The sequence below is a fragment of the Entelurus aequoreus genome, linkage group LG13 (assembly GCF_033978785.1).
Source record: "Entelurus aequoreus isolate RoL-2023_Sb linkage group LG13, RoL_Eaeq_v1.1, whole genome shotgun sequence".
Lineage (NCBI taxonomy): Eukaryota > Metazoa > Chordata > Actinopteri > Syngnathiformes > Syngnathidae > Entelurus > Entelurus aequoreus.
In genome coordinates this window covers 51603891-51618492 of record NC_084743.1, presented here as the reverse complement: position 1 = coordinate 51618492, position 14602 = coordinate 51603891, and the positions used below count along the sequence as shown (strand labels likewise).

The 14602-nt window shown below is 38.0% G+C and overlaps 1 protein-coding gene across 2 annotated transcripts in view; it reads right to left on the bottom strand.

Annotated features, from left to right (window-relative positions):
• Window positions 1–7382: 7382 nt before the first annotated feature.
• Window positions 7383–14602, bottom strand: part of LOC133663894 (calcium-binding protein 39) — a 29528-nt gene continuing 22308 nt past the window's right edge. Inside the window, exons 7-9 of one of the 2 annotated variants that reach the window (XM_062068617.1) lie at window positions 14294–14359; window positions 13967–14110; window positions 7383–9099 (exon numbers count right to left, since the gene is read on the bottom strand). In XM_062068617.1, the coding sequence (XP_061924601.1) occupies window positions 8911–9099; window positions 13967–14110; window positions 14294–14359 (399 nt within the window). In that variant the 3' untranslated portion in view covers window positions 7383–8910. The remainder of the gene's footprint in view (window positions 9100–13966; window positions 14111–14293; window positions 14360–14602) is intronic. The other variant, XM_062068616.1, reaches the window with a different exon arrangement.

Below are 14602 nucleotides of genomic sequence, written 5' to 3'. Positions count from 1 at the left end.
ACAGCCAGCACTTCATCCATGGCTACTGGACCTGTGCCCCCCCCCCCCCCCTCCACAAGGGAGAGGGGGTCAGAGGAGAAAAGAAAAGAAACGGCAGATCAACTGGTCTAAAAAGGGGGTCTATTTAAAGGCTAGAGTATACAAATGAGTTTTAAGATGGGACTTAAAATGCTTCAACTGATGTAGATTATGTGGTACTGTCAAACATTAAACGTGAGAAAAATAAAGAAATAAAATATTTTGAACTCACAATTTGTAGCACCCATTGAACGCCGTATATGCCAGTGGTACCGCTCGTAGTCGGTTGATTCGAGTGGAAGTGGCTAGCATTTCCCCATTTCATCGCCGAGACAGCTGAGCTAGCTTCCGGGGTTGGCCGACATCGTCTCACAAGATGTAGTTTGTCTTTTAATATTCTTTTTGAAAATGGCCTTGCAAATATATATCTGCCACCTAATCAACGTTTTGTTCTCCTTCTTTGCGGGTTAAAAAAGTGAGTATTGGTGATTTCTCTGCTAGCCCGGTATGGCTACGGTGCAACAGTTCTTGCTTCAGTAAATTGCAACTTGTGATTGGATACTTACTTTGGAGTGACAAGGGAGCATCTAATCACAGTGTCGTTAACGTCAAGCTACCTAGATAGGCTACTGTCAACAACTTGTGATCTGATTGGCTATCACAACTGTGTATCAACTGTATGTTGAGTTGAGTTGAGTTGAGTTTGAGTTTATTTCGAACATGCAAGCATACAACATGATACATCACAATTTCCAGTTTCTTTTCAACATGTTCGAAAAGGAGTAGGAAGAAGCAGAGCTTATTTAATCCTACCCCTTTTCTTTACATAACAGTTGCAAAACTTTTTGTTCACTTCCTGTTCACAATTTTTTCACAATAAACTCCATAAGTAATCACAATACAAATAAATAAATAAATAATAGTAAGAATTTAATAATAATAATTGGTGAAGTAAGTCATATTTCATATGATGAGATAAGTAAGATTACTTTAAGAATGAATTAATGGATGGATGAAATAAATTGAGAATGTTTGTCATGGTTCTTCTTCTTTGTACTTTGTAAGCACTTTAAGTTTGAAGAGTTTCTTGAAGTGTATCATATTAGTACATTGTTTGATTGCTTTGCTTAATCCATTCCATAATTTAATTCCACATACTGATATACTGAAGGTCTTAAGTGTTGTACGTGCAAACAAATGTTATAAATTACATTTTCCTCTAAGATTATATTTCTCCTCTTTTTTTGAGAAGAATTGTTGTATATTCTTGGGTAGCAGATTATAGTTTGCTTTGTGCATAATTTTAGCTGTTTGCAAATTCACTATGTCGTGGAATTTCAGTATTTTTGATTCAATAAATAAAGGGTTTGTATGTTCTCTATATCCAACATTATGTATTATTCTAACTGATCTTTTTTGTAACACCGTTAATGAATGAAGTGTACTTTTGTAATTATTTCCCCATATTTCTACACAGTAGCTCAGATATGGTAACACTAGCGAGCAGTAGAGAATATGAAGGGATTTTTGGTCCAGAACATGTTTTGCTTTATTCATTATTGACGTGTTTCTTGCAACCTTATGTTGTATATTTTTTACGTGAGATTTCCAGTTCAATTTATCATCAATCATTATACCTAGAAATTTGGTTTCGTTTACTCTTTCAATTTCTATTCCGTCTATTTGTATTTGTGTTTGACTTTCTCTTCTACTGTTACCAAATAACATTATTTTAGTTTTACTAAGATTCAACGATAGTCTGTTTTTGTCAAACCATCTTTTTAATTTGTTAATTTCTTCTGTTATTATTTGTATTATCTCCTGTGTGTTTTCTCCTGAACAAAACGCTGTTGTATCATCCGCAAATAATACTAACTTTAAATCTTTTGTAACTTTACAAATGTCATTTATATAGAGATTGAATAATTTAGGTCCTAGTATTGATCCCCGAGGTACACCACAGGATATATTTAGCGTTGTAGACGTGTGTTGGCCTAGCTTCACGTATTGTTTCCTGTTCGTTAGATAACTTCTTATCCAGTTTAAGACTAACCCTCTGATGCCATATCGTTCTAGTTTTTTGATTAAAATATTGTGATTAATTGTGTCAAATGCTTTAGTTAGATCCATAAAAACCGCTGCCGCACATTTTTTACTATCTATTGCATTGGTAATTTCTTCTGTAATTTCAATTAAAGCCATTGAAGTTGAAACATTAGCTCTGTATCCATATTGGTTGTCTTCGAGTATTCTATTTTTATTTATGAAACTTTCTAATCTGTTATTGAACAGTTTTTCAATGATTTTAGAAAATTGTGGAAGTAGAGAAACAGGTCTATAATTTGTAAATTGATGTTTATCTCCAGTCTTATAAATTGGTGCAACTTTAGCTATTTTCATTTTGTTTGGAAATGTACCTGTTTGAAATGATAGGTTACTAATATACATTAATGGTCCTGAGATCTCTTCAATAACCTTTTTTATCGTTTCCATATCAAGTCCGTTACAATCAGTTGAAGTCTTAGATTTACATTTTTTCACGATTGTAACTATTTCCTCCTGTGTCACATTATTGAGGAACATGGAGTTGGGATTTCGCTCTATGGTATTATTATAGTCCTCAATTGGAACTGGGTCTGGAATCCTTTCTTCCAATTTTGGTCCAATATTTACAAAATAATTATTGAAGCTTTCAACTACTTCCTTTATGTTGTCATTTTTTTTATTTTCATCTAAGAAATATTGAGGGTAGTCCCTCTTAGTTCCATTTTTAATAATGCTATTGAGGATGCCCCATGTTGCTCTCATATTATTTTTGTTCCTGTCCAATAATTCACTGTAATATTCTTTTCTACATGATCGTAGTATGTCTGTTAACTTGTTTTTATACTTTTTGTACTTAATTTCTGCCTCTATAGTTCTTTGTGCTATAAATTTTCTATATAGTGTATTCTTCTTCTTACAAGCATTTTTTAATCCTTTTGTCATCCATGGTTGATTATTCTTTCTCTGCTTGTTACTGAGTTGTATCCATGGACAATATTTGTCATAAAGTATTATGAACTTGTTTAAGAAATGTTCATATGCTTCATCAACCTCTTTTTCATTATACACATTGTCCCAATCTTGCTTTTGTAGCTCAATTTTGAAGGCAGTCATCCTCTTCTCTGTGCATAGTCTTCGAAATGTCCTTTTGTCTTCCATGTTCTTCTTGTAGTTTCCATCATATATTGTAAAAACTGGCAGATGATCACTAACGTCGCTTATAAGTAGACCACTTGTAGTGTTATTATCAAAATCATTGGTAAAAATATTATCAATAAGCGTGGCACATTGTCCTGTGATTCTGCTTGGCTTTGTGATTTTAGGATATAGACTGATGCTGTACATTGTATCAATTAAGTCATCAATAGACTTTTGCTTGTTGGGGTTCAATAAGTCAATATTAAAGTCACCACATAAGAACATTATTCTTTGACCATTGTCCATGTAATTTGCCTTGATCCATTCTTCAAATGTTTCTATACTTGACTTAGGTGATCTATATATACAACTGATGAATATGTTTTTGCTTTTTTCCTGACATATTTCAATGGTTATACATTCTAAGATATTATCTATGGCAAATGACATGTTTTTTACCACTTTGTAGTTCAGGTTCTTCATCACGTACACAGCTACTCCTCCTCCATTTTTGTTGGTTCTGTTGATGTAGTTTAGTTCATATCCCTCCAGATCAAAATCTATTCCTTTTTTATCATCAATCCATGTTTCTGTGACAGCAATCACTTTGAAGGGTTTGTTGATGTGTTCCAAAAAGTTCTTAATGTTGTTGTAATTTGCATACAAGCTTCTACTATTAAAATGAATAATTGACAATTTGTTATCACATTCAATGTTACTATTATATTGATCATCTGTATAGTAAAAACAACTATTACTGATGTGGGAGAAAAAAATTGTATCTGGATCTATATCATTTTCCAAATCCTGGTTTTTGTGATCTTTGTTGCAGAAATTTTTTAGTTCCATATTTTCTTGTTCAACAAACTTTGATGTTGTTTCAATAATCTCTATAAGTGTAGGTGGATGCAATCCTGAATCTAGGTCCTCTTGTTTAGTCGTCCCTTGGAACATAGTAGTGCCGATGCTGAATTTAGGTGCTTGTTTTCTGTCAGAGTCCATTATCATCGTTGTTGTGGTAACTGTGTAAACTTTAAAAATTGTCCAGGTCCTTGATGTCATGGACAACAAGTACTCTTGCTTCTGGACTTCCATTCAGCTTGATGTAGATTTTACAGTTGGCGCTCCAAGTTCCCTGGATTTTTCCCTGCCTTCTCAAGTCGCGTGCTTTCTTGGCAATTCCAGCATTACGTTTTGTGAGATGCTCATTCATGTACACATTTGTTCCCTTCAGCTTCTTTCCCTGTCTCAGCAATGCCATTTTAGATTTTCTGTTTACGAGTTTTTCGAGCACGACTGGAGTGGCGTTGTTGTTTCTTCCGTTCAGTGGGATGCATGTTTCGATGGTATTAATGTCAATTTCAATTTCTTTTGATTGCAGGAAGTTGACCACTTGCTGTTCTGCTGAGACCATATCCATTTCATCTGGTTCACCTTCATTATTCACAGCTTTCGCATAGGATCTTGGTTTAATTCGGTGCCCTGTCACAATGATATCATTCATTTGTTTATCCTGATCCATTTCATCTATGATGTTCCTCAGCATGTTGTTGTCTTCTTGAAGGATCTTCATTTGTTTGCTCATTTCAGTGGCTTCTGTATTTCTGGAGTTGTTCTCTTTTTTCATTTCTTTAATTTCTTCTTTCATTTCTTTCATATCCTCTTTCCATCCATCCATCAATTCTTCCAATTTTTCTATCATTTCTTCTTTAAATTCCTGGAGTATTTTTTGTAGTATCCCTTCTTGAATCCCATCATGTCCTGTGCCCAGCTTCAAATCAAATCAGCCGCGGTGCTATGCAGATCAGCAACTCGTAATCTGATTGGCTATCGCAATTATCTATCAACTGTATGTGCCCGTTCACTTGGAGTGCACGGACGCCAGCATTGTTGATTCTGAAGGACCGGGGCAGATTTCGTACAGCATGGCGACATAAGCTAGCTGAATTCTGATTGGATAAAAACTCTAACCTAAAAACAACAGCACTGGAAGGAGCATAATATGACATGAAGAGAATATGAATCATTTTAGAAATTTAGGGAAAGTAAATGAAAAAATAATTTTATCTTTGATTATGATCATGATTTCTGGTTATGTTAGGCCAGCAGAGAAGGCCTTGCTGGCCCTGACGGCACACCACTGCATCTAACAGTGCAGTACACTTAAAAAACAATACCCAAAAATAATAATACGAATAAAAACATACACTCCCTAAAAAAGTGAATTATAGGCTGTACTATACATGGTCTGTGTTATAGTTTACTGTTGCAGATAATCCGGGGCAACATTAAATGGGGTACTGTACGATAATTTCTATCACTTTTAATACAATAATTTGTAATTTCCCATCTGCACTGGAAAAAATGTCCCCCTTAAAAAAATAGTTAAAATAAAATTAATAAAAACATGTTTTTCCATGTAGCTCTCTGCGTACTGTACGTGGGCTAATTGGAAGGTCACATGAAGTTTGGAGCTCTGTAGCAAATGACTGTGCAGAAAGTCGGCGACCTCTTTGCACTATGCGCTTCAGCATCCACTGACCCCTCTCAGTTTACGTGGCCTACCACTTCGTGGCTGAGTTGCTGTTGTTCCCAAACTCTTCCATTTTCTTATCATAAAGCCGACAGTTGACTTGGGAATATTTAGGAGCGAGGAAATTTCACGACTGGATTTGTTGCACATGTGGCATCCTACGACAGTTCCACGCTGGAAATCACTGAGCTCCTGAGAGCGGCCCATTCTTTCACAAAAGATTGTAGAAACGGTCTCCATGCCTAAGTGCTTGATTGTATACACCTGTGGCCGGGCTAAGTGATTAGGACACCGGATTCTCATCATTTGGATGGGTGGCCAAATACTTTTGGCAATATAGTGTATGTAAAGCACATCTAATATTTAATGTGTAGAATTGCTCCATAATATGTCGGTTGCCTTATATAGCCACATGTTGGTGTACCTTAGTTGCAATGTACATCTAGTGCAGGGATGCCCATAGTGGGGTCTGCTGGCCAAATTTTTCCCGTGCTGTCATTGTGTTTGGCCCGCCAAAGGGTAGTTACCAAATGTTATATACATATTCCTATTGACCTCTTTCAAGCTGTACAACCACTAATTGTATGTCCGCAAGGCTAGAGTGTAAAAAAATAAAAGAAGTCAGATTTTACTGCAAAAACCTGGCAGCTGAGTCGCCAGAAATTTACCAAAATCTCATTGGTGGTACCATTTTTCCATAAACAGTATTGCACTGTAAAAAAAACAGGGAACATCGATTTTACGGTAGAAAATGGTTGGATGGATGTGAAAAAATGGCCAAAGATTTTACAGTAAAAAAAACTAAACAAACTGGCAACTCAAGTCACCAGAATGCTAATGTAAAAACAGTGGTAGTTTTTCAATTAACAGTAATTTGGTGTAAAAACAACTGTAAACATTTTTACAGAAAATTACAGGTGACCAAGCAGTTAGTTTTTTTTGTCGTAAAATCTAGATTTTTTTATAGGCTAACAGGATGCGTTTTAATTTGAGACCCCTGCTCTACAATAAAGTTGACCTTTTCACCCTCTATGCAAGAGGTCCCCAAACTACTACCGCCCGCGGGCGGATCCAAAATCCGGCCCACGTTAAATACATTTTTTATTTAAATCTGTCCTTTCTAATCCATTTTCTACTGCTTGTTACTCTCGGTGTCCCAGGCCCCAGAGTCAAAAAGTTTGGGGACCCCTGCTCTATGAAGGAGGGTACTTACTCTTGGTCGTCATGCTTCACTCACATCCGACAATGAAAACCTAAACTCTTCGAAATTGAGCATCCTCCATATGTTTTATCTGTCTCAGTAAAGTTTGAAAGCAATCAGATGAAATGTTTAGGAGGAACTGGTTCTAGAACAACACCTGGAAACAGCAAACATCTGCAGAAAATGACCTTTTTGTATGTTTTGAGGTTTAAATAATGTACATGAAAGATGCAGAGTTGCATGCTTACAGAATTAGGCACATGACTTATATATACTGAATATATGGTGGCAGGAGGCTAAATTCCTCACTTGTGGTGCTGTTGATGGTAAAAATCACAGTTTGTTTTCACTTTGGCCCTTACAGGCAAAAAGTTTGGTCACCCCGGATGTAGTGGTATTTTTTGTTTGTTTTGATTTAAGAAGAAAATGACCAGCTTCAATTATTTTCAAACCTTTTTTTTTTTTTATTTGACTCATAGGGCTCAGGCCTTTTGACACTTCTTCCCAAAAGCACCCAAACGTTTTACGCCGAAACTGGTGTCAAGAGCTGCGTACAAGCTGCAAAGAGTCGACGGCGACGTTTGGATGTTGTTAAAATGAACAATTCCAGTACAACGTCGTTAGTACAGCATCATGCACAGCAGCCAGTGTAGGGACATGCACGGGGGAGCTGTGGGCTACGTGAGACTGGTCTATATTACCCGTTTGAATACATAAATAATTACCCTTACGTGGACTGTCAAACTCACTGCAATTCCGTTCATGTAAGAATATACCATCACGTCCCAAAGTAGTCTGCTTGACACTCGTAATTGTACTGGAATTTTGAAACCATCAAGACTCCCAACGTAAGAATGAAATGAGGCGCACTGCTCCTGCGTTTACCATGACAACCCTTCCCAGGGAAACAAGCAAATATGAAGCAATAATGAAAGGTGGAAAACACAAATCTGTTTCTTCCATTGGCAGAGTTGGCTTTGAATGAACCTGCTGCCAATCCCAACCTTCCTCTTCTCACATAAAGACATCCCTTTCTGATAACACCACTTTGTATTCATATCATAAAGATAACTGTGAGCTGCCCCTTTAAAAGTTATGTACAAGAAACCAAGCAATAAAATGAAATGTAAAAACATGTTCTAATCTCTTAAGGTTTAGAAAGTAATTTGATTACCATGAACCAGAAATGTGATGTTTAAAGTCAATACATATAATACAATCCTATGTTAAACAATCTACAAAGCAGCAACAAAAAAAGGCATATGTACATGCTCTCCCAGCCTTGGAAAAGAATAAAGGGAGGACTTGGGGATTTTCATTAGTTGCATCCCGCCCTTCGTGTATCTTCAGTGCTGAGTCATGAGCGGAGCACAGCAGCTCAAAAGTGCTGTGTCATGGCATCTGAGAGTCCCCCCCACCCACTCCACACGTCAGCACAATGAGCCGCCGCTGCTGTTTTGGATCAAGGCATTGATGCATCGTGCATTTCACAGTCTGGTCGCCGAACGCGGCGGCGCCGCTATCAGGTGCGGACGCCAGTCAGTCGCCCTTTTTCCCAGGCATGCAGCAAAACACGCCCGCGCCGCTCGTACCGTTCTGAAATCATCCAAGGGTTGCGAGCACGTTCTTATGTGCGTTGATATGTTTACTTCCTGTGAGCCTGCCTTATAAGTGGATTTATTTAGGGTGGACTAGTGTGTTATCAATGGACCGTACATAGTCGAAGGTGCATGAAAGCAGCAGCATCTATTGTTTTCTTTTCAACAAACGCACTAAAACGAAAGAAAATCACAGATGTTCTGGCATCCCCCCGACAACTTGAAATGGTATAGGGATTTTCTTTGTTTTGTTTTTTTCCTGAATTCTTTGCTCAGAAACCAGAAGAGCAGCAACTGATGGGTCTGTTAAGCAGGCGTTAGGCCATTAGGCTGTCAAGAAATTGTTGGCTGCGCCCTCCTCGCTCGGCCGCCACCCGTCAAGCCTCCTGGGTGGCGGGCCTCTTGAGGTCCCTAATCTGTTTGACCAGGTAAGTCTTTTCATCGTTGAACTGTTCGTCCTCTGTTCTGTCGTTCTGGAACTTGCTGAGGAACTCGATTAGTTTGCTCTGATTCTTCAGTAGGATGTCGAGGATGGGCTGCGTCTTGTTGGGGTTGGCCACAAACACCTGGTACAGGAAGCGGGAGAAAAAATGACATTGAAGTGTGTGATGTGTGCGTCCCATTAGTGTCTATGTGACTGCTAAGTTCCTTTTAGTAACAGTTATAAATAGCGGTGGCCTCTAAAAACGGGCATAATAAGTGATTCAAATGTTAATTTTAGGGCTGCACAATTTTCGGCAAAAATAAATTGCCAACTTTCGAAATTGGAAAACTCGACTTTCGATTACCGTTTTTTTCGGATTATAAATCGCAGTTTTTTTCATAGTTTGGCCGTGGGTGCGACATATACTCAGGAGCGACTTATGTGTGAAATTATTAACACATTACCGTAAAATATCAAATAATATTATTTATCTCATTCGCGTAAGAGACGAAGCAAATGGCAGCAATCGTCACACACACGTCAGCAATCGTCACTCACATGTCATGGCAGAAGTGCATTGTAGGTCATGAGATGCTACCTGCTATATGCCACTGCCGTAGCTATTAAAATGGATCACATCAACAATGGCGGTAACTTAGAAAAACTGAGAAGGGCTGAACTAAAATGGCACCGAAAAAGAAATCATATACTGCAGATTACAAGCTGGACGTAGTGAAATATGCAGCAGAGAACGGCAATCGAGCAGCAGAAAAAGGAAAAGGCGCATACCAGAGGCGACACCGGGGAGGAATATTTCATCGGATTTAGCGATCGGGAGTGACAGATTGTTTGGTAAACGTATAGCATGTTCTATATGTTATAGTTAATTGAATGACTCTTACCATAATACGTTACGTTAACATACCAGGCACGTTCTCAGTTGGTTATTTATGCGTCATATAACGTACACTTATGCAGCCTGTTGTTCACTATTCTTTATTTATTTTAAATTGCCTTTCAAATGTCTATTCTTGGTGTTGGGTTTTATCAAATACATTTCCCCCAAAAATGCGACTTATACTCCAGTGCGACGTATATATGTTTTTTTCCTTCTTTATTGTGCATTTTCGGCCGGTGCGACTTATACTTCGGAGCGACTTATAGTCCGAAAAATACGGTATGACTTTTTTGGTAAAAACTACCAAAGACAACAGAAAGGTGAGGGTTGCTGCTGTCATCATGCTAATAAAAAGGCATTATACATTTCTTTTAAGACACATCTTTGTGTTTTTATTCATTATTTGTATTAACATTTTAGCGTATTCATTATGTAAAGTAACTACACTACCCAGAAGTCTTCGCGGTAGAGTGGAACCAGAAGTACATGGTGCATTCCATTTGCACTGGGAAGCCAGAATTTTCGAGTTCATCGTCGGAATTTCCGACATCCACCCCGAGTTTGTTTCACAGATGGCTGGATGTAAACAATGATGTCCGCATCTATAATAGCCGTTATTAGTACTTCTGATTAGTTTTTGTCACAGTTAATCAGCCATATGCATATGGACATTTTATATGGTAAAGTCACTGTAGTGTAAACTACCTTTATTTCATGTGGGGTATATGTTCTAAATTGCTAGCAATAGCGCCTGTTTCCTCTTCATCCACCATGTTTTAAAGTTGCAGAAAGAGTGCATATTGTCCCATAAATTGTTTATGTAAATAGAAAACATAGCTTTCGTGGATGTGGCCATCTTGATTTCCGGCCTCGTAACTGGAATACTCACAACTTCCGAGGTAAATGGAACGCAGCAATAGACTAGAGCAGAGTTTCTTAACCATAGGGCCCATTGTTGGACCACGAGCACCCAAAAAATATCTGTTTCTCAGCTGTGGTCTGTATGGACTCGGTTGAAATGCACTTTTCCACCACTTGTGGCAGTAATGACAATCTCAAACAAATAAAAGAAGTCGAGAGGAAAAGTCAGTCAGAAGTTTCTTAAGCGCAAAAAATATGACTGAAGTGGTGAAGCTGTATTTTCATTTGAACTTTAATTTTATTGTCAGTTTAGTCAAACACATTTTGGTTGGTACTTTATCAGTCTGACACAAACACAAGGTTTATGTGTTAAATAAATAATCTCTGTGATTAACACATGGTTTCATTTCATTTGACAAGGTTGTTAACTGTAAAATGGATAGATATAAATATTTAATATAACTAAAGTCAGGAGTAAGATTATTAATTCAGTGTTAATATTTGAGTGGGCCCCATGGCCCCTCTGTAGTGGAAAATCTGGGCCCAGATGTCAAATAAGTTAAGAACCCCTGGACTAGAGTACTAGCGGAGGTACAAGCGAAGAGTGAGTATAAGTACCCAGCAGAGTTGTAAATAAAGCATTCCTGTGTTATCAAAACAAGCAACAAACATTCTGCTCGCTCTCTGGACCTATGGAGATGGATCTCCACTCAACCGGCATATAGTCAATTTGTGACCGCTTGCATTCGATTACCAAATAAATGCACAACGCAAAACTCCTTTCACTTTTAATACACCTCACTACGCTAAATACAGTGTCAAAGTCGCAAAAATTCGCACCACAGAACCCTTCTGCTGCATCTTCTCTGGCATTGCAGGTGTGTTGTGCAGCGGATTTCTTATACACCCGCCACATTTCATAGTAATTTGTGTATGAGCCAGGACCAACCTGGAAGCGCCAAATCTGAATTTATTCATTTATTTGAAACCTGAAATAAATAAGTGGATGAGAAACACTGATGTGTGTGCATGTGTGTCTTGAGCACCAGATGTCTGTGTAGATTGGAGTGGAGAACGCTCTAGAAGGAGGAGCCTAGCTTTAGACAGGAACATCAATTTAACAAACTTTTTTGTCATAATGAATTCATCCGATTAAAATTGAGCAATTGTGCAGCCCTAGTTGACTTAGATTGTTATTAAACACATTTTAAAACAATTGAGGCAAACATGCAGTTAACTTTGTGGCAACCACCACAGGATCTGAGCTTGTACAGTGGAACCCGCTTGTTTCGATGCCCCTCGGACGGGCTGACTGATGTCGACATAACCAAAATTGAAACCGAAACTAACCATTGTTTGCGCATGTACTTGTGACTTTGGCCGGAGACATAAGGAGAACAAGAGAATAAAGGATTTCATTAACCCACAGCAGTTTGCTAACAAGGTACTTCTGTTTTCATATGATATTGTAGCCACAGGATGTTGTGTGAGAAGTTCTGTGCTGTGACTCAGGGATTGGGTTACAGGGGGGAGTCGCGTTTCCTGCAAGTTAGAGCCAATCCTACAGAAAAAAAATAACAGTTGACGAGCCGGATTTGCTACATGAAAATGTGTCTTGTTGTAGATGTACAGTGCTGTTTGGTATACGCCAATAAAAGGCTGATTTGTGCATCATCCTACCTCATCGTCATTCTACCATACTTTATACACTAATCGAACAGCGCTGCTGCGGTACTTTCCTTGTATTTCTGTCATACAAAGCTTTTGTACATGTTGTAAAAAAACAAATCAATTATGTTGTGGCACACTGCTTAGCAATAATAAGGACTTTAACAATATCACAACATATGTCGACATCAATGTAGTATTTTCATCGAAATGACTGCTCTAGGTCTCTGACTATGTTGAGAAAAGCGGTGGACTATGTATGTCAACATGAACTTAAGCAGGCAGTTTTTAGTAGGAGTGAATACCTTTCACAATAAATCGATACAAAACCAATTCCCTAGACCTGGGAATCTATACTGGTACTCAACAATATACATTTTTGATACTTCTGTGTTTGTGCAAAATCTTGTTTTCTTACACCTCCGAGTCTCATTTGCAAGTACTATAATAGTAGACTTTGCATGCAGTTCCATTTCCAAGACGTTAGATGGCAGTAATGTATAGACTACGGTGTGCTGCTTAGTCAGAAAGTGGTCTTTGCCATAAAGTTGATATAATAATAATAACAATAATAATGTATTAGATTTATATAGTGCTTTTCTAGACACTCAAAGCGCTTTACAGTGGGAACTGAGAAACCATCATTTATTCACCCCACATTCACACATTGATTTGACGGCCTTTCCAACCACCACCCATGTTCATTCAGATTCATACACCAGTGTGAGCGGCACTGCCCAAGAACACAACGGCCGCGACTAGGATGGCAGAAGCTGGATTCGAACCAGAAACCCTCAAGTTGCTGGGCAGCGGTATGCTTTCTTACACTTCTGAGTCTCATTTGCAAGTATTATATAGTGGACTTTGCATGCTGTTGCAATTCCTAGACTCGTCTACCGTGTGCTGCCTTAGCCAGGATGTAGTCTTTGCCATTAAGTTGAATGTGCCAGTCTTTTACTTGTTAAGGCCAACAAAGTGTTTGAACTAGGTATTGCATGTATTACATACCAGCTGTTTGATTGTAACGTGCGTCTAAGTTATAGTTTTGATTACCAAATGTAGAGTTGTTGAAATTGTCAAGTAAAATAGCTAATGGTAATCCATAGCATGTCTATAGCATATTTAATGTAAATTAGCATCAAGTTAGTGCATTTTCAAAAGTAAAGCCTTACTGTACTTTTGAGCGCCTTCTCTTTCTTTCTTGGTATGGAAAATTGTAACACTACTTAGAGGAAGTCCAGCTTAGTCCGCTCTGAATGCTTGACTGCCTATATATATCCGCCAGTTGCTTGAGTCGGTGCCAAGTCTGCAACCGGAAATTATGTCAGGTATGGATTTAAATTAGATTTTTTATTTTAAGTGAATCAGTACCCGGTCGTACTGACGGGATTTGGTTGGTACCTATAAAAAGTACTGACTTTGGTACTTTAAATAATATAACACGGCAAGACCAGGACTTGTTGAGTTGGTTGACTTAAGCATAATTTAAACGGGTTCCACTGTACTGTAAAAAGGAGACTTAAACAACAAAAATAGATAAGAATAATGGACTACTGTATTTACTTCTACATATGTACTTTACCTTAAAAACATGAAATGCCTCAAACTGGATGTTGCGGCTCTTGTCACGTAGCAAATTCATCATGAGCTTGAGATTTTCTGGCTTGCTGATGTACTTTGTCATGATGGTGAAGTTGTGCCGGTCAAGGAGCAACTCGCCCAGTAACTGCCATTACAGAAGGAGAAAACAATAAATATTAGTTCAGTAATTTTAACGTCAGATAGACTGACAATTATAAGCATAAAGGATGGCATGGTTGATCACAACAGGATGACTGGATGGTTCAGAGAAACCTAACACTTGCAAACTGTAAAGAGCTCTGTCAAACCTGTATATCGTAGATCTTACCTTTAGAGACTGCCTTTTTGTCACATAGTTTTCAGAGTGGAGCAACTTCTCATATTCACTAAAGAACTACAGTGAGGAGAAAAACAGAACAGAAGCGGTTGTTGAGTTTCCTCCAAAAAAAGGCATCTAAAGTGTTACCACAATGACAAAACATACTCCTTTTCTCACAAAGACTATCAGCTACTTCATGTTAAACTGAGCTCATGAAAAGTAAAACAATTTCAGAAAAATGACTGACTAAGCATCTCTAATTAACATGCTGCTTTCTTCCTGGCAGTTGTTACACATATTGGTTATGGTATTAGTTTG